General features: G+C 56.8%; 1 protein-coding gene across 1 annotated transcript in view; it reads right to left on the bottom strand.

The window, feature by feature from the left end:
• PKD1L1 (polycystin 1 like 1, transient receptor potential channel interacting) overlaps positions 1-20,313 on the bottom strand; it is a 114,810-nt gene that overhangs the window by 57,175 nt on the left and 37,322 nt on the right. The window contains 9 exon segments of the mRNA XM_039235665.1: positions 220-380; positions 2,149-2,370; positions 3,928-4,109; positions 7,778-7,984; positions 10,017-10,149; positions 11,376-11,615; positions 12,309-12,477; positions 12,894-13,013; positions 14,787-14,960. Of these exon segments, the coding sequence (XP_039091596.1) occupies positions 220-380; positions 2,149-2,370; positions 3,928-4,109; positions 7,778-7,984; positions 10,017-10,149; positions 11,376-11,615; positions 12,309-12,477; positions 12,894-13,013; positions 14,787-14,960 (1,608 nt within the window).

Here is a 20,313-nt window from a genome sequence, read left to right as displayed (position 1 = left end):
GGCTGTGATCCCCGCGTCCCGCCCTGGCCAGCGGGCTGTGATCTCCGCGTCCCACCCTGGCCGGGCTGTGAGGCCCCGCGTCCCGCCCCTGGCCAGCAGGCTGTGATCCCTGCGTCCCGCCCTGGCCAGCAGGCTGTGATCCCTGCGTCCCGCCCTGGCCAGCGGGCTGTGATCCCCGCGTCCCGCCCCGGTTAACAGACAGAGAGGCAGTGAGCTCACCTTCCACAACAGTCCCTTCTGTCGCGTTGACTAGGAAGAGGTCCCAGGAGTAGGAAAGCCCAGACACCTCGCCGCAGCCTTCGCACTCAGCCTCCAGACAAAGTTCTTCGTTCCAGTTGACGAAGACGTCTCTGAAGTTGACCCAGGAGATGTGGACGAATCTGACGTGCAAAGCGGTTTGGAGGTTTCAGGTAAAGGACCTCCAGAGCGGCCGAGCCCACACCCAGCTCCACCCAGCTCGACCTGATGATGTGGGTGGGTCCCAGGAGGCAAATTCACTGAGCTCAGAGAGGGTGGGTGATCCCTCCAGGTCACACAGCTTGGGGCAGGCACCCTGGCCTGTGGCCCCACAGCCCCCAAACTCCTTCCCCAGGCTCCTCCGCCGACCAGCACCCACCAACACACGCCTTGAGGAACACTGTTCCTTAGGATGTTACAGGTGGTTAGGGATTGCCACCCTGAGCCTGATGTGACTGGTTTCTGTCCTGTGGGACTCGACTCGGGGGCCCTCAGGAGGCCAAGGTGGAGAGACCCCCCCACCCAGCATGTATGCTGTGCCGGCGTTCCCCACGTGTCAGACCACAGCCCCTGCACACGGCCCCCAGCGCAGGTGACTCGGGTGGCGGGAGCACAGCACGCAGGGCCACGCAGCCTCCTCGAGGGGCCTCAGGCCAGGCTGTCCCCGTGTGTGTGCCTATGTGCACCTGCATGTAAGTGGTCACGTCTCTCTCCACGCACGGCGGGCGGGTGCCTGCGGGGTAGGGACGGGGCGGACGTGGGCTTGGGAGGCCCATCAGGCCCCAGGCTGCCCAGGGACGGGGTCCACAGGGGCCCGGGTAATGCCTGACGGGACTGACAGAACATGGTGAGGGTCCCCAAATAAATTCTTCATCTTGGAGTAGCAGCATCATATAGTACACTGTATGTTTAAAATACAAGCGTCTAATTTATTAGCATAATTTAAAAGACGGCCCGAGGTTTACAATCCTGGCATTCCTTCACCTAAAGAATTTTTTTTAAGTAGGCTCCACACCCAACGTGGGCCTTGAACTCACAACCCAGAGATCTGGAGTCACGTGCTCCGCTGACTGACCCCACCGGGCACCCCCCTTCCTTCACCTTTATCACATATCACGACTGGAAAACAAGGCAGGCAGCCTGGGTCTGTGTGGACCTCGGAGAAGGGCCCACTCCCTTCTGCTGACACTTATTTCTCACGGCTTTGAACCTGAACCCCTCGGGGGGGGTGGGCGCCTATCATGGTAGTCGGCCTGACCTTGGTGCCACGGCTCACATCCTCTCCTTTGTGTTAGTCCTGCCAGGCAATTTGCTTCCTCCTCCAAGAAGCCTTCCAGAACCTGCCCTGCTACCCACACTTCTCACCACATGTGTTTCCACATGTGACAATAGCAACTACCCAGACCCGGGGAGGTTGACTGAAGCGGAAGCAGGGCACGCCCGCCTCTGTGGTCCTGGCGCTGAGTGGGGCCCTCACTCAGGTACCAGTGTGGCCCCCGTGGTCACAGCATCTCTCTGCTCCTTCACCTGCACTGCCCCCACGCGGTCACCTGGCCTGGCCTGGCAAGGCCCCGAAGGCCCTGGGCAGAGGCCCTGGGACGTCCTAACCTCCTTCCAGTCTCAGCCCCGAGTCCCGGACACGGGGCCCTCCTGCCTGGAGCCCCCTAGCCTCCTTCTAGGCTCGGCCCCGAGCCCGGACGTGGGGCCTTCCTGCTTGGATCCCCAGGTGTCCGCAATAGCCTGGCGGGCTCTGCCTTGGCGCCAGTGGACCGTGGGGTCCCCCAGCCCTCCCCAGTGAGCCCCGTTTCTCCTGGGCAGCAGGGATTCCCTGGGGTCCTGGCTCCCAGCAGGGCAGGGCACGGAAGGGTGCCCCCTGGGGCCTGCATGGTGGGAGCTCGGGGCAGGACGCACCTGAGCGCCGGGTCGGGGCGAGTGGACAGGAACACCTGTGCCTCTGAAGAGTTCCGGCCGCCGCTGGACACCGTCAGTGTCATGAGGAACTGGTCACAGCAGTTGCTCAGAGAGCCCGCGGGGAAGGAAAGGGCGGGGGCCCCGGCTTCCAGGCCGTGTGGAGAGGAGGCGGTGAAGCAGGGGTGCCCGGGGGTGCTGGCTGCGGTGCATTTCCAGTGATACCTGTGGGAGAGGCCACCATGGCGCTGACCGCACCTGCTCCGGCCCGTCAGGTGGCCACCCCGGGTCACTCGGTGGGCTGTCCCGGGGCCCAGGGGAGCGGGTGGGCAGGGGGATGCGAGGTTTCCCTGGCGCGCTGATGCAGGGAGGGTGGGGGTCCAAAGCGGGAGTGGTCCCGCCAGGTGCTCACCTGGCTTCCTGGGCCTGGACATGAGCACCAGGCGCTGCCCCGTGCTCAGCGCTCTGCACTCATGATACCCGGGTCTGCAGGGGGCAGACTCAGCCCATCTCAGCAAACAAACGGGCTGGGGGTGCAGTGTGACCAAGACCCCACTGTCCCGAGGCCGCGGCGCAGGAGGGAGGAGACCTGCAGCGTGCTTTGTCCAGAGCACGTGCATGTCACGCTGGGTATCCAGGAGCACTCGTGGAGTCCCTACTGCGTGCCAGGCCCAAGGGATACGCCCAGCCACAGCCCTGCCCTCTTTGAGCGCCCGTTCCAGCGGGGTCAGCCGCTGACAGTGACGGCAGCTGGGGAGGGGGTCTCTGATGTCACAGGGACAAGGTGCAGTGTCGGGATGGGACCGTCATCTCTTTGGAAGGGGTCCTCGGAGGCCTCCCTGGTGCCGCTTGCAGTGGACAGAGGAGCAGGGTTTCCTGATGGATGGGCCGCGAGGGGGGAGGAAGAGAGGCCACTGCTGCTGCAGCTTCAGCCTCAGTAACAGGAGGGGCCCTTCCCTCAGCAGGTGGGAAGGCCACGAGGGCCCGGCCGGGGGGGCGCACAGCAAGCCTGGGCCCCGCAGTGGTCGGGGTGGAGGAGGTGGACGGGGTCCGTGGAGGGTGCACGCTCGGGGTGACCGGGGCTGGTGTCCACATCAGGAAACTGGGTGAGGCCACCAGGAAGGGTGTGTGGACGGTCAAGGGCACCAGGCCTGAGCCACACCCCCAATAGTAAGGGATGTGAAAGACTCGGAGATCAAGCTCCCCAAACACCAAAGGAAGAATTTTAGTAACAAAGTAACACAGTTGCTGAGGACAGACGTTTGTGTCTCTGACACCCAGGGTGATGGTGTGAGGTGTGAGGGGGGCCCATGGCGGGGATTAGGTCATGACTGTAACACAGTCCCCAGGGAGCCCCGGACCCCTTCACCCTCTGAGGACACCAGCTCCGAACCAGGAAGCCGGTCCTCCCGGACACGGAGCCGGCCAGCACCCTGGTCCGGGCCTCCTGGTGTGCAGAGGGGACAGAGGAAATGTGTGGTATAGACGACGCAGTCTGTCGTGGTTGTTACGGCAGCCGGAATGGACGGACGGTATTTAACGTCATTGTCCAAAACACCCACTTACAAAGCGGCTCAGGTGCTTAGTGCCAGGCCTTCCCCAAATCCCTGATGTTATGACCCTGAGGAAACCTCGGTTCCACTCACAGGAGTGGAGGCATGTGGCTGTTGAGATGATGTTGCGGGGTTCCAGGGCCGCCTCTCCCAACGCTTCCGGGCCTGGGCTTGGAGGGGGGCGGGGGGCTGCGCCCAGCACGCACGGTCACGCAGCCCCCGGGCTCACCTGAGAACAGCCCCAGGACTGTCTGGGTCGTAGGACTGGGACCCCCTGAGGAGGATGGTGAACGAGGGGGCTCTGGAGATGAACAGGTGCGTGCCCTCGGAGATGACGCTGACGGGGGCCCGGGCTCGCACCTCCACCCCCACGCGGTAGGTGCTGTGCACGATGCTGCCCTCCACCCGGACCTGGAACACCAGAGACAAGGGGGCGTCACCCGGGGGACTGGGCTGGACGCCCGCCTGGGCGGACACTCCTCTGACCCTGGAAGGAGACTGGAGGGTCTAAATGCGCCACCGGCTCCAACGGCAGCTCCGAGCGCTGCATCGAGAGGCTCTGATGTTTTCAGCCCCAGCCGGGCACCTTCGCCGGGCAAACAGCCTACTGTGTGCCCAGGGGAAGCCAAGTGGCTGGAGCCGGTCAGGGGAGGGGCACTTGCTCACCGCGTCTGGAGGGCACACGGAGCTGGGACTCTGGGTCTGGGACAGAGCAACATCGTCTGTAACACAGCCCCGTCTCAGGGCCCAGACGCCCAGCCTGCTCCACGGACAGGGAGTCTGTTCGTCCGTCCGTGGTCTTGGACGTTGTTAGCGGACTTCCTTCAAACTACATTTCTACCCCGTGTGCTTGGTGGTCTGGAAGCAACGGAAATGAACTCAGACGAGTATTTCTCAACTCAGGAATATGGAACAGTTTGGGGCACCTGGGTGGTTTGGTCAGTTAAGCGTCTGACTTCAGCTCAGGTCGTGGTTTCACGGTTCGCGGGTTCGAGCCCCGTGTCGGGCTCCGTGCTGCCAGCTCAGAGTCTGGAGCTGCTTTAGAGTCTGTGGCCCCCTCTCTCTCTGACCCTCCCTGTTCATGCTCTGTCTCTTTCAAAACCAAATAAAAATTGAAAAGAAAAAAAATTGTAAAAAATGGAATGTGGAACAGTTTATAAATAAGGCGTTCGAAACTTTTCTTTTAGAAGTTTGATGCAACTTGAAAAGAAGAAGCACAGCCTCACGCTCGCTGCGCTTTGGGTCCTGGCCTTGGTGCTCGGTGACCATCTTCAGAAAGTTCTCTGCTGGTGGTTTTCTCGAGAGCGACCCACCGACTCTGAGTACACTTGCACGCCCGATTCCCATCTGCCTGCCCAGCTCCTCCGCCCATGAGCCATCAGGAGTGTCCAGGCACGGGGGCGTGCAGGGTGGGGGCACCTGTCAGGGCAGTGGTGGCAGGAGGTCTGGACTCCCGAGAGAGCGACCTCCAAAGGCGACGTGATGACACGAGCTCAGACATCAGTACCTCCCCAAGTCGGGTCTCCACAACTCAGAGAAAGACACGTCCGGAGCCCACTCAAGGCCAGGGCCGCGGCTGATGAGTAAGTGTGTCAACCAGCAGGGCCACTGAGCCCTGAGGCGTGGACCTCAACCTTGACCCTTCCCACATGGGCAGGGGAGGGCGCCAGTGACCCCACTGTCCAGAGCCTGGGGAAAAGGGACTGTCACAGCACTGGGCACACCAGGCTACCAGCACTTGGTCTCCTCAATCGCTTCGATGCCCGTCTTTGCGCACCTTCCCCACCTGCATGTGTTAGCTCAGAGCTGCTGGACGGAGAGGGAAGCCATGGCCACGCGGCCCGATCCGTTTCTCATTTTGCCAGGACACGGAGCACGGACCCGTGACCTTACACAGTGTGAACCAGTCTCTGCGAGGACGACCATTTCTAACACACTGACAACGGCACCTGCAGTCTACCAAGTTGGGGGCCAGAGCGCAGGGAGACTGACGTCCCCTCCGGGCCCCGTGGGCAGGGGGCCGGGCCACCTGTCTTGGGGATTCTCCTCCGCCCACGGGGTGGTGGGGCTGGTCACACAGCCCCCACCGTGACCCCATCCGGCCTGCTCTGGGCCACGTCCATCCAGCTGGAACCTACCCTCCTAGGAGTCACTCCTGGCAGCCTCAGTGACAAGGAGGCCCCAGGACCGGTCACAGAACCAGAGCGCCTGCTTGGTCCTGTCCACGTGACAGCGGGCGGTAAAGATTTTGAGGCGCGTTAAACCAAGAAAAAATACAGACCATTTCAGGAACAAGTGATTTTAGGACTAAAACTGGGGCTCCTGGGGGCTCAGTCAGTCCAGCATTCGATTTTGGCTCAGGTCATGATCTCTCAGCTCGTGGGACTGAGCCCGCGTCGGGCTCTGTGCTGACAGCCTGGAGCCTGCTTCCGATTCTGTCTCCCCTCTCTCTGCCCCTCTCCCACTTGTGCTCTGTCTCTCTCTCTCTCTCTCAAAAATAAACAAACATTAACAAAAAGGAGCATTACTAATAAAACGTTTCCACTATTTAAAAATTAAACCTAGGGGCGCCTGGGTGGCTTAGTCAGTTGGGCGTCCGACTTTCGCTTAGGTCATGATCTCGCGGTTCGTGGGTTCGAGCCCCGCGTCGGGCTCTGTGCTGACTGCCGGCTCGGAGCCTGTTTCAGTCTCTGACTCCCTCTCTCTCTGACCCTCCCCTGCTCACGCTGTCTCTCTGTCTTTCCTAGAAATAAATAAAACATTAAAAAAAAAAATTAAACCTAAGTCAAACTGGTAAAATAGATCCTTATGATGCTGATTATAGACACACCAAACCTTGCGTCCATTTCCAGCTCCTTCCCCCATCCCATCCCCAAAGCACAGGGGCTGCCTGCCGGGCCTCCTCCCTCCTGCGCCTGTCCTGGCTGCTCAGAGGCCCCGAATACACTCTGTTCTCTGAGGGAAATGGGGAGCACTCTCACTGTCCTCCATGTGCTCGGTCTTGACCTTTCTTTGAATTTTCCATTCCACTTTTGCCAGTAACCAGGGCAGGTGACTGGCCGTAAATCCACCTGCATTCAGCTGTTCCACCCTTCTGCCCCCCGCCATGTGCCGTTTCAGCCTCTCGTTGCCTCGGAGTTCACCATTAGAGCGCTCTGGAGTAACAGAACGTTCCAGAGAGCATTCAGTAGTGAAGTCCTATCCTTCAGTCTACGCCCAACTCTTCCCCAGTTAATATTTCTGAAGTAGAGTGTGGCTGCCACTCCACTGGCTCTGACCTTCCCCGTGGGCTGCAGCCTTCACCCGGCCCCGGGCAGGGGCCTGGGGCAGGGTGGGTGCAGCACAGACGTGGTGAGGAAGCATCTGGAGACCCTGACGGTGGTGCGGCGGTGACACGCGGGCGCACCGTCACTGCTCCCGTGTGCGTGCTGGTCCCCGTGCACAGGGAGGCCCGCGGGTCCCAGGGGAAGGAACGAAGCCCCTCCTTGCGGAGCTGGGGCGGCACTCCCAAGTCCAGCCGTCACGCCTGCCAGGCAGACCCCAGACCCCTCTGCAGCTCTGCTCCCCGCCTGCCCTGACCCTGCGCCCCCGCAGGGTCTTGCTGACCCCCTCCCCCCACGTCCTGGGCCCACAAACAGACTCTGTCCCAAGAAGCCAAGTCTTCTAGAAGAGACCGTGACTGATCGTCACCATTTTTCCAGCCAAAACGCAGCAAGTACCAGCAGCAGCCTGGTCACCAGGGTGCCCTGGTGGCCCTGCTCTCTGACCAACGTGCCCTCCCTTTCCGGGTGGCGGGGCCCTTGATGAGGACACAAATACACCTTTAACATCCCGGGAAGACCTTGGTGACGTGGTCAAAGCAGGTGCACGGGAAGCTGTTGCTAAATGAATAAGGACACTCTCACCATCACCCTGCCTGCGTCTGGACACAAAATTTGGTGTCTGGAAGGAATCAAGCACTTCTCGAGATCCCAGCCACACTTGTTTGGACAACCCTCCGTTTCCTGGACAGCCGGCTGAGGTGACAGGTCAGGGTTCCCACACAGAGGCAGCGGGAAGCACGTTGGCCAGTCACCCACCTTGGCAAGCGCAGTATAGTTGCCGGGCTGCAGGAAGTAGCCGGGGACGGTGAGGGTCCGCCTGTGAGTGCTCACAGCCGGGGGCAGAGGCACCCGCGCCCCCTGCGAGTTCCAGAAGGTCCAGGTGTAGGAGAGGCCTTGGGAGATGTCACAGAGGATTGCAGACTCGAACGTCACGCCCAGGTTCACGGGCTGAGATCTCCACACCTGTGGGTTAAAGAGAAAGAGTCTCGAAACGTCCGGCATGCCTGATGCCACAGAGGAGTGTCACAACTTATTCCCAACATCACGCACCAATGATCCGTTTCCATAACCATGGGGTGGGATCCTTACTGCTGAAATATAAAACACGGACACAAACATACATTCTTCCTGCAGACAGCATCACATGTCAGTATATAAAAACAAGGAGAAAAAAATACGTGAATATTTATACTTACATACTCTTGAGAGAAAACTCCTTGTAAGCATAAAATGGGAAAATACAAATGGGAAAAAGTGAATAGATTTGATTCCATAGAAATATAAACTTAACAGTCAAATATAATTTCAAAAAGAAATCAACACAGAAAAGAAATGCATTTGCAAAATACATCAAAGTTAGTACTGTTTAAAACTTTTAAAAATGTTTATTTTTGAGAGAGAGATAGACAGAGCGCGAGCAGGGGAGGGGCAGAGAGAGAGTGAGACACAGAATCTGAAGCAGCTCCAGGCTCTGAGCTGTCAGCTGGGACTCGAACTCAGAAACTGCAAGATCATGACCTGAGCCAAAGTCAGATGTTTAACTGAGTGAGCCACCCAGGTGCCCCAGTATTGTTTAAAAACAAGACATATTAGGGGCACCTGGGTGGCTCAGCGGGTTAAGCACCTGTTTCTTCATCTCTGCTCAGGCCACGGTCTCACAGCTCTTGAGTTTGAGCCCTACATCAGGCTCTGTGTGGACAGTGAGGAACCTGCTTAGGATTCTCTCTCCCTCCCTCCCCGCCCCTCTCCCACGTGCTAGCGCTCTCTCTAAAAAAATTAAAAACGAAACACGGAAACATCGGCATTTGTTATAACTGGAATTTGACTTTTGACCTTCCTTGTGTCCAGGGACGGAGGCATTCTCCTGATGCATTTCAGGTGATTCTCCCTTTTTCATACTTTTAGAAAATGTGTGTAAGACTAAACTACGATGGAAAAAAACGGACTCGTCAGTGTTGTTTTATTTTAAAAATAAAAAAAACTTGAGTATTCTCATTTGAGAAAATAACCCCGGGGGCGCCTCTGGCTCAGTCAGGAGAGCACATAGCTCTGGGTCTCAGGGTTGTGAGTTTGCGCCCCACACCGGGTGCAGAGCTTACTCAGAAAAGAAAACCCCAGGCCACACAGTCAATACACACTTTGAGCCACACGGCAGGGACTGAACTCGACAGTGTTGAATCAGGGAAAAGCCCCGGTCGGTGGCTCCACCTAAGAGCAGAGTCAGGATTTAAGTGCGGACCTCTGTCTCCGGTTCCGGGGGTCCCTCACTCCTAATCTCCATGTTAGGGGTCCCCCCTGACCTTCTGTCTGTCCCCCCCCTCCCCAGAGAGCCCACTGCCTGAGCAGACTGCTGACCTCGTGGGTGCGTGCTGGCCGCACGGGTGCCTGGGTCCAGCCAGCTAGGGGCCGTCACTGTCCCGCAGGGCACACCCGGCCAGGAACCACTCTGTGTGCCCCCCGAGCCCTGCTGCCTCATCTGGAGCGGGAGGTCTGCGACCCAAGACCTCCTGGTCAGCGGTCCAAGCAACGGCCTCAGTGCAGGAAAACCACTGGACGCATCGGGGCAAGTGCAGCGAGCCGTGGGCTTTCATTCCGTGTGTCACTGGACACTTGTGCCCTGAGAGGGGAAACCCGCTCCCCACCAGAGGCCTCGAGGGCACACGAGCAGTGAACAGCGGCCCTGCCCTTCCCAGCCCGCAGCCGGCGCTCAGGAAAGGACTGGTGGAGGCTGTGGGCACTGAGGCCTGTATCCGGACATCCCCGTCTCCTGACAAGGCTCACGGGCTCTGCACCAGCACTTTCCGGAGCTTCACAGAGCAGGCCGCGCTGAACACCAGCGTAAGGGGGTGGACAAAGGCCCATTCTGGGCCCCAGTGAGGCCTCCTCTGCCTCCGCCCCAGGCTCAGAAGCCCTCAGAGGTGCCCCCTGGCACTGGGTGCAGAGGGCCAGCTGCACAAAGCCCCCCGAAGCCCCGTGGCGCCCGGCCCGGCCCTACCTGCACCTTCCGTGGCCCCATATTCTTCACCGGGGGCGGCTGGCACGGCTCACGGACCACGAAAAGTTGCTTTCTCAGGGAGGCGGCACTGACGTCGTTGAAGGCGAGCACCTGGACGGTAAACTCCCCTTCCCTGGAAGGGCCACAACGCACAGAATGAAGCGACTGGGCCCGTCCGTCTGTCCCTCCTCCTCCGGGACACCCGCCACCTAGCGATCATAGGACTCGACGGTCAGACAGCCCACCAGTGGGGACGGAGGACACTCGGGTCACGAGGCCGGCGCTCACGGGGCCACCTGCTGCCGGCCCAGTGCGGGCGAGCCAGCCGGCCAGCTCCCAGACGGACAGAGAAGTGACCGCTCACGTGGGGACGCCTCCCGCAGCTGCGGCCTGGCCCCTCCGTGCACCACGGGTGGTCCTCTGCGCCACATGGCCCGGACCCTCGACCGGGATGCCTGGGCGTGACCTCGCTGCTCTGCTCCCTGAGGTCTATCCCGGCTCCAGGGGCGTGGGCAGCCCTGGGACACCCCAGAGATGCAGTGTCCGTTCCCCGCACCACAGAGCACGACCCCGGGTCCCGGGCCCAGGGGCCCACCTGAGGGAGCCATGCTGGGCACTATCTCTCAACCCTGTCCTTCTGTGAAGACCCACCTCCAGCGGAGAGAACGCAGACTGGGAGCCGTGACGGGGTCACTCAGACATGTCCCCAGGCGTGGCACGGCCACAAAACTCCCGAGGACGTCCTGCACTGCGGGGTGTCTGCCAGCTTTCCCTGTGGCTGCCAGCCACATGGGCCATGTTTCCGGGCACTTGTGTGCACTCTGCTACGTCCCTAACCAGCCCAAGGCTCAGCTCCAGCTGGGGGGCTCCACATCGCAGCCTCCGGGCACCCAGTATGGGACATGCCGCTGTGGTCCAGGACCAGTCCCCAGCGGGGAGGCCCAGACTCGGACCTGGGTGGCCTGTGCTTTGCCCTCTCCTGACCTTGAAGGTGGCTTCCCGTTAGCATGCCCACCTCCCCGGGCAGGCCTAGCTGAATGTCTCCCTCCAGGTAAACAGTCGGTGCCCGACAAATAATGAAAGGACACAGCCCAAGCCCCTTAGGAAGACAGAGCGGCCCTTCGCAGTCTTCCGAGCCCCTTCTACCTTCGTCTGGCCCCCACCCCTCATCCCACCGCCCCATCTGGGCCTCCTGGGGCCGAGACTACCTGTCTTTGTCCTGCCGTCCCCAGATCGGGAGCTCCGGAGAGCAGCCGGGTTCACACGTATGCGCCAGCTGCATGCATTGCGGAGTCGGTTAGGAGAAGCTTACGTTCCCGCGGCCGTGTGTGGGGCCCCGCCTGCACCCGCGCCGCTCACCTGCCATAGCTGTGGCTGGCGGAGCTGCCCCCGGGGCCCACGGTGCCGTCCCCAAAGTCCCACAGGAAAGCCACGTCGCTGCCGAAGTTGAGTCTGCACTCGAAGGTCACGCTGGCGTTGAGCAGAGCTGAGGACGGGGACATGAGCCGATTGGCCACGATTCTCCTCTGCGTCCTGATGCGGTGGGGCTCTGAGGCCACCCTGCCCAGCCTGCTGGAAGCCTGTACCGTCACGCTGTACCTGCGGGGGCGGGGACCGAGGAGGCGGTGGGGGTGGGCGGGGGGAAACAGGAACGGGAATGGGTCAGAGGCAGAGGACCCCTGTGTCACGGCCGGAAAGCCAGGGACGGGCATGATCTTCTGCAGGGCCTTCCCGCTCACAGGGGGCCCAGCCCTCAGTCATCGTGTCCGTCACCTCCAGAGCGTGGGGTCTGCACTGGGACCCCTCCTTGGAGGGGAATTCACCAGGTGGGGGGATGGGATCTGAATCCAGGGTCGTCTGATTCCAAAGCCCCACAGGTGCCCCAGTTCAAGGGGTAGGGAAGGGGCCTCTCCTTTTCCTAAATTCCCATTTGAGGGTTGCCTGGTGGCCCCGTAAGTTAAGCGTCCAAGTGTTGATTTTGGCTTAGGTCATGATCTCAGTTTGTGGGATCGAGTTCCAAGTTGGGCTCTGTGCTGACAGCTCAGAGCCTCCTTGGGATCCCCCCCACCCATCTCTCTCTGCCCCTCTCCCGCTCACACTGTCTCTCTCAAAACATATACGCTTAAAAAAATGAAAGGTTAAAATGAATAAACAAATGTATGTTTGAGTCCCATTTGTGGACGCGCATGTGGCACTGAGCACGCATGCAGCTGGGGGTCGTGGCGGGGAGATCTGTGCACTGAGCCACGGCCACGCCACCGCCTGCCCCGGTCGTGACGCCCACTCACTGACCACTGGGGGACGCGGAGCCTTTTCTTAACGCTCCTGGAAGTCGTCCTCACGGCTGGGCCTTCTCCAAAGCCCCACAAGAACTCCAGGGGGGTGGTCTCCTCGGTGACAGCCAGAAAGGTGATGTCGGTGTCGGTGGCAAACACGGTTCCATTAGTGTAGACAGAGACGGCTGTGAACGTGAGGGGGCACAGATGTTTTGGTGCGTCCAGGGACCCTGGCACTCTCACCTCCCACACAGTCTGGCCAGAGGGTAGGGTCCTGAGCCCGCTGACACGTAGGCAGCCCCAGTTCAAAGGCCAGAGAAGTCCTAAAGTGACGGGGCCAACCCCCTCCTCGAAACATCTCCTCGACTGGTACGGGGCCGGGGCTCCCAGAGGGTTCTGCACCCTCACCCGCCCCGTAGCTTCAGGCTGAAGCCTCCATGTGTGTGCTTTCTAGAAAGCCCCACAGCAAAGTGCAGGGAACACAGAGCTGGCTCGAGGGCAAATGCAGATCTCAGGAGAGCTCAGCACAGAGTCCGGCACTTTGCGGGGCCCTCGCTGATCCTGACTGACGAATGAGTCTAGAACCAGAAAGGGATCGTACGCTGCATCTGGTACCGAACAGCCACGGGGGCCCAGGCCTGGCCGCCGCCCGCTTGGGTCTGAGAGGTGAAGGACACGTTCCACGAGGGACCGGCTGGAAAATGATGTGTGACGACAGTGCCTACTGGGAAAGCAGGAAACAGAAAACGTGAGGGTTTAAAATCCACTCCTTTGTCTCACGCAACAGATGGTCCATAGTTTCCATGTTTCTCTCTCTCTCTCTCTCTCTCTCTCTCTCTCTCTCTCTCTCTCTCTGAATCCCAGTGGATTTCAAAATTCTGAAGCCCAAGTTTTGGAATCAGACAAGCCTGCGGAACGTGAACCTTGTCCCAGAAGGTCTCGCTGGAATCCCAGGTGTTTCTCTTCGCCCCCAGGAACTGCCTGGCGTGGCAGTCAAGGCGTTCATTCCTTTGCTGGACGGCCTCGTCTTTAAAGGGCCTTCCCAGTGCGCACTAAGGAGTGTCTTATCTTACTTCATGAGGGTTCCTAACAGGGTCAGGGAGGGACCCAGGCTTTTAACCCCTCAGACACGCAACGCAAAGGGCTGCACATACATGATATGTACGTACACACGTGTGTGTGCATGTACGGCGAGGGCAGGCACCCAACATGGTGTCAGGGTCCAGAGTGGGGCCGTCACGTCCGGGCACATTTAGAACAACCCGTCGATCTAATGGGACAGGTGTTCGGTGCGGCTCTTCCCTTCACAGAGAGAAAATCCTCTTTTATGACAACGGTAATATGGAGGGGGTATTTTTTTCTTCATCAACGCTTTAGAATATTTTTTAATGTTTACTTATGGTTGAGAGAGAGTGCGAGCAGGGGAGGCGCCGAGAGAGAGGGAGACAGAGGATCTGAAGCCGGCTCGGCACTGACAGCAGCGAGCCTCACACGGGGCTGGAACTCACAAACCGGGAGATCACAACCTGAGGCCCCAACGTCGACGCTTAACCGACTGAGCCCCCCAGGCACCCCAATGCTTTAGGACTTCTGAAAAACAAATCTCTCACACTGAAGAGTGACAGCATTGCACCGACAGTGCCCACAACTCCATTCCAGCTGGGACGCAGTCGCCAGCCGGGAAGAGAAACCACGACCCACGATGCACGGATTTGCAGACCACCTGGCGGCCCACTGGGGCCAGGCCTCCCGCTCCTAAGTCCCCGAGCAGACCCGAAGGGCACAGGCCCGCAGCCCTCCTCCCTATGTTCTGTGATGTCCTGGACAGAGAGGCTCTCATGGGGCTGAGTGTATGAGGACGTGCGGTCAACGTGTAAACCCCGTGGGCATCATGTGCACACACCTTCCTGACCTCTCCCCATCCCGCTCCCAGGAAACACAGCCCATAATCCACCCACTGAGGCTGCGCGCTCTGGGATTACCGTCGACGGGTACCACGCTCGCCCACGACCCGCCTCTCACGCGGAGCTGATATTTGGCTGGGATTCTCCCATCCCGCCCCTCAGCCCCCAAGCCGGGTCCCCCACGATGCTGAGCAGAAGGGAGCCCCTCGCCGGTGGCCTCAGGGCCTGGCGTGAGTGAAGCGGGAGGGCAGCGGCGCCCCGTGAGGGCTCAGCCACCTGCAGCGCCGTCACCCCTGCTCGGACTCACTGCCAAGCTGCGGCCCCACATGCTCTCCCCGCGCCTGTCACCCACGGCCGCCCAAGGCCATCGTGGACTGCCCACCCCGTGGTTGTGCACAATCCTTCCCAAAACCCCCCAGGCCCTGGCCGTGCCCTTCGAGAGGCGGCCCCATGTGCCACGGTGTTTTTCAGGCGCAGGCCTCGACGCCTCTGCTACACCGTGAGTCCTGAGACGAGGACTGTGGACGTGCCCTCAGATCACCACGTCCAGAGCCGAGGGCCAGCGGTTCAACCCCGGGTGCAGTTCTTACCTTTCTGATCCGTGCAGGAGCCCGTGAGGACAAGAAGCCCATCCTTGTGGATGCTGCTGGAGTTCACGGACACGGACACGGTTGCATGGCCGATTTCCACATAATAGGGGCCAAGCTCCTTTCCAGCTCCACGGAACTCACTGTGAGTAACGGCCTTGAGCATATAGACTCCTTCTGGAAAAAGGAGCAAGAACGACCACTTGATGAACTATTAAAAGTATGTGCAACATCGAACCTCCGTGGATGGACCATGATGAGTGATAACGCTGGGCACAGCAGAGGGGACTCGCTCTTGCAGGAGGGTCACGGGGTGGGCAGAAGACACTCCACAGGAGGGCCACGTGGTGGTCACAGGACACTCCACGGGACGGCCACGTCGTGGGCACGGGACACTCCACAGGCGGGCCAGGTTGTGGGCATGGGGCCCTCCACAGTCCCCTGCATGGGCTTTATGCCCCGCTGTGGCTAAAGTCTTAATAATTTTCATTAACAAAGGGCGCTGCATTTTTATTTTGCCCTGGAACCCAGGAATTCTGCTGTGGTACATATTCACAGGGATGGAAACAGAGCCTGGTCACCCACCGCTCGGCTCAAGAATACGGTGGTTGTGTGTATCACAAGCAAAGACAACCACACATGAGCACACACGTGCGCACACACTGCCCTTTTATGAAGTGAGGGGGTGGGCAGAGCGGAGCTGGCTGGCATGCGGAAAGGACACCACTGAGCACAGAAAGCACACTACAAAAGTTAAGATGGGGAGCCCTGGGGGCTCAGTCAGTTGAACATCCGGCCCCTGCTGTCAGCTCAGGTCATGGTCTCAGAGTTCATGAGTTCAAGCCACATATTGGGCTCTATGCTGACTGCTCGGAGCCTGCTTGGGATTTTCTCTCCCTCTCTGTGTCCCTTCCCTACTCACGTTGTCTCTCTCTAAATGAATAAATATATATTTGTTTAATCTTTTCTGGGGCACCTGCATGACTCGGTTGAACATCTGACTTCAAATCAGGTCATGATCTCCCCATTTGGAAGTTTGAGCCCCACTTTGGGCTCCCTGCTGTCAGCTCAGATCCTCTGTTCCCTCTCCCCCACCCTCTCTCTCTGTCCCTCCCTGACTTGCATTCTTTCTCAAAAATAAATGATAAAAACATTTCTAAAACAAAGCAGATATTAATAAATGTAGGGGAAGAATGTAATTAATGAAATTCAAAGAAGGTTCTTTACATAGACCAATGAAAAGGCACCCAACCCAATCAAGGACAACGAGGAGGAAGCATAACCCAGAAACAAGAGGCGGCAGGAGGAAACACCCACAAACACCGATGACACGTAAGGAGCCGCTGGTGCCCACTTAGCTCACTTGGCGCAAATGCACATGACAACTGTGACTCAGTGGATGCTTTTCCAAGAAAATGTAACTTAAAAAAACTAACTGCAACAGAAGTAGAAAATGCCAACAGTAAAAATAAACTTTTATTTATTTTTTTTAAGTTTATCTATTTATCCTGAGGGGGAGAGAGAGGCAGAGAGAGGGGAGAGAGAGAATCCCAAGCAGGTTCCATGCTGTCAGTGCAGAGCCCAACATGGGGCTCGATCCCATGAACCATGAGATCACAACGCAAGCTGAAATCAAGAGTCGGATGCTCAACTGACTTAGCCTACCAGGTGCCCCAAAATAAAATCTTAAAAAAAAAAAAAAAAAAAAAAGGTTGTGGTGGGGCACCTGGCTGACTCAGTCAGCGGAGCATATGACACTTGATCTCAGGGTTGTGAGTTTGAGCCCCACGCTGGGCGCAGAGATTACTTTAAAATTTAAAACAAAGAAAAAGAGGAACATGTCAACAGATGACTTTCCACAGATAAAACAGAAGAACACGTCATAGAAGAAACAGAGGCGATTAAAATCTGTATGTGTGTATATGTATCAGTCTCAGAGAGTTATCAGCAAATTCCCCAAAACAGAATAATTATTTCCAATACTACTGAAACCGTTTCAAGACTAACAAAAAATGAAGAAAATCTTCACATAAACACGGAAACTCCAAATCTAAAACTACTGCACAAAATTTAGTGACTACATGCCAGTTCCATGTGTGATTACACCAAGGGAAAAAACATAAATAAAATATGAGGAAACTGAATTCAGCAGCACAAAGAACGGTACACCAAAATCCAGAGTGTTTTCCCTCCGAGGAATTCCAGGGTGGTTCAGTATTGAGGGACTGGTTAATATCTATAGCTCTAAAGAGGCAGGGAAAAAATCATGAGAGCAGCTCCACAGATACTGAAAAGGATTTCACACACTGGATGACTCTTGATTTTACCTTATTTTTAAAAATAGGTTCTAGGCCCAACATGAGGCTTGAACCCATGACCCCATGATCAAGACTCACATGCTCCACCCAGTGGGCCAGACAGGTGCCCCATGGCTCCTGATATTTAAAAAAGTCCTTGATAGGAACCTTCTTGCACGGTTGGTGGGAATGCAAACTGGTCCGGCCATTGTGGAAAACGGTATGGAGGGTCTTCAAAAAATTATAAATAGAACTACACTATGATCGAGCATTTGCACTGCTAGGTATTTACCCAAAGAATACAAGAACACGAATTCAAAGGGATACATGCACCCCTATGTTTATTGCAGCGCTGTTCACAACAGCCAAACTATGGAAGCAACAAAGCGTCATCAACAGATGAACAAACAGATGTGGTATATATGTATACAATGGGATGTTTCTCAGCCACAAAAAAGAACGAAATCTTGCAATCTGCAATGATGTGGATGGAACTAGAGAGTGTTCTGCTAAGCAAAATAGCCAGTCAGAGAAAGACCAACTGATTTCACTTATGTGTAGAATTCAAGAAACAAAACGAATAAGCAGGAGAAAAACAGGGGGGGGGGGGGCAAACCAAGAAACACTCTTAACTACAGAGGACACACTGACGGTCACCAGAGGGGAGGAGGGCGGGGGAAACGGGATGGGGGTGAAGGGAGCACCTGTCATGCTGAGGGAGCACTGCTGAAGCATGGACGTGTTAAATCACTAGGTTGTACACCCTGAGACTAAGATAACAGGGGCATTCAATTCCTAGCTGGAAATTGAAATTAAAAAACTTAAGGTGTCCTTGATGAAAGAGGAGAAAGATGAAAACTTCCTTAACATTTGGTAAGTTACATCGGCCCCAAGTCTAGTCCCCACTTTAACGCGCAACACTAAGCGTCTCTAGACAAAGATGCCGACATCCTCTCCCATAGCCTCCCCTGCCCCCGCCTTCAGGAAGGAAGTCCCAGCCAAGGTGAGTAAGCAGGATAGGGAGGGACAGGTGTCAGCACGGGGGTACGGGGCTCGCATGTCACTACTTGTAAATAATGTTCACGTGACTGACACACTGAGGAATACGCTTCTGGTAAATGTTTGCAACGTGATAACTCAGAGCGATAGAAGGTACAAAATTAATAGTGAGCACCAGCAGCTTCTCCACACCTGATACCAACCAACCTGAAGGGAACACAAAAGCAAAGGCCTCATTGGCCACCATGCAGAAAATATAATCTCTTCCGACAAACGTGTGCTTTCCACGTGAAGACCTTTTTACATGTTCCTCTAAAGGCACAAGGAAGACTAGTGGAGAGAAAGGTGTTCTCGTGAAGGTGGAGGCTCCTGAGTATCAACATGCTGCAGACAGCAGTTCAGGAATAGGACAGGATTCAAGCAGCACTGCCAACAAGATGTTTTTACGTGACCCAGCGTGAGTCCAAAGTCCACGTGGACAAATGGACGAGTGACAAGAACCAGAATGACTTTAGAAAAGATGAGGAACAGGGGTGCCTGGGTGGCTCAGTCGGTTGAGCGTCCGACTTCGGCTCAGGTCACGATCTCACGGTTCGTGGGTTCGAGCCCTGCGTGGGGCTCTGTGCTGACAGCTGGCTCAGAGACTGAAGCCTGTTTCGGACTCTGTATCTCCCTCTCTCTCTGACCCTCCCCTGCTCATGCTCTCAGAAATAAATAAAACATAAAAAAAAATTAAAAAAAAAGAAAAAAGAAAAGATGAGCCTACCTGGAGGGAGAACATAATGGTGGCTCCAGAGGGTGGGGTGGGGAAAGAGGGCGGGGGTGGCCGGCGGAGGCTGCCGCACTCCCGACCCCTGGGGGCAGGGTGAGCACTCCCAGGGTGACCACGCAGAGGAAAGTACAATGAAATCCCCACCTCAGCTCAGTGCCAGAATGCACGTTCCTCTGTACTACGTATTCAAATGCACAGAACGGAATCCTACAAACACCGGAACTGCCACGAGAGAATTATGTTATAAATTCAGATTAGGGAAGGGATTTCTTTCTGTGAGCTAAAACTCAGAAACCATAAAAGAAAAGATAAAGTATACTTGATAGAAATTAAAATTTCTGCTTGGGAAGCAAACACAACTATAAGCAATGCCCAAACACAAAGGGCAATCTGACAAAAAGATCTATGGCAGCTTTTATCATGTAAAAAGGGCTAACTTTCGTAATTACTGAAAGTGCTCACACAAGCCCCATGTTAGGTTGAGCCACGAGAGTGTCCTTCTTGGTACAATATGGCAAACACTGGACCTTTCTCATGGTTGGACCTAATAACTAATAAGGGCGCTGCTCTGGGGACTGGAAACCAGCCAGCTCTTTTTGGGAGCAACTTAGTAACAACCATCATATTGCAAATGCACCAGGGGCACCTGGGTGGCTCAGTCCATTAAACATTTGACTATGGCTCAGGTCACGATCTCACGGTTTGTGATTTCAAGCCCCACATCGGGCTCGCTGCTATCAGCCCGTCAGCTCAGAGTCCACTTTGGATCCTCAGCCCCCCTCTTTCTCTGCCCCTCTCCCTGCTTACTCTCTCTCAAAAAGTAAAAAAAAAAAAAAAAAAATTACAAATGCTCCCAACATTTGAGGCAATCATTCCTCTTTTCTTTGAAATGGCACACATGTGCGACTGGTCACTGCAATGTCATTTGCGATGTTGAAGATTAGACAAAATCTCAACATGTACAGATAAAAAGCATGGTTAGATAGACTTGGGCACATTAATGCGCATTCTGCACGCTGCAGGGTGGGGGAGCCCTTCCTGTGTGTACGCGGCAGGAGCACTGAGGTGTGGCCGGGTGTGTGTGTGAGCGGGAGCAGGGCTCCGAGGCCACACTCATCTGTGTTCAGGAGGAAAGACGGGATCTGTACTGCGTACGTGCACCAGAGACCTAAGGGACAGAAAGGAGGTGCCTGAGGGGCCACCCATCAGCACACATGTCTCTGTAAGGTGGGGGTGCAATCTCCCAACATTACATTCAAAAAGACAGTCTTGGGGCGCCTGGGGGGCTTAGTCGGTTGAGCGTCCGACTTTCGCTTAGGTCACGATCTCGCGGTTCGTGGGTTCGAGCCCCGCGTCGGGCTCTGTGCTGACTGCCAGCTCAGAGCCTGGAGCCTGTTTCAGTCTGTGACTCCCTCTCTCTCTGACCCTCCCCTGCTCACGCTGTCTCTCTCTCTCTCTCTCT

The sequence above is a fragment of the Hyaena hyaena genome, unplaced genomic scaffold (genome assembly GCF_003009895.1).
Source record: "Hyaena hyaena isolate Hyena2069 unplaced genomic scaffold, ASM300989v1 scaffold_101, whole genome shotgun sequence".
NCBI lineage: Eukaryota > Metazoa > Chordata > Mammalia > Carnivora > Hyaenidae > Hyaena > Hyaena hyaena.
Note: the sequence above shows the minus strand (reverse complement) of the source record. Positions and strands in the feature narration are given on the sequence as shown.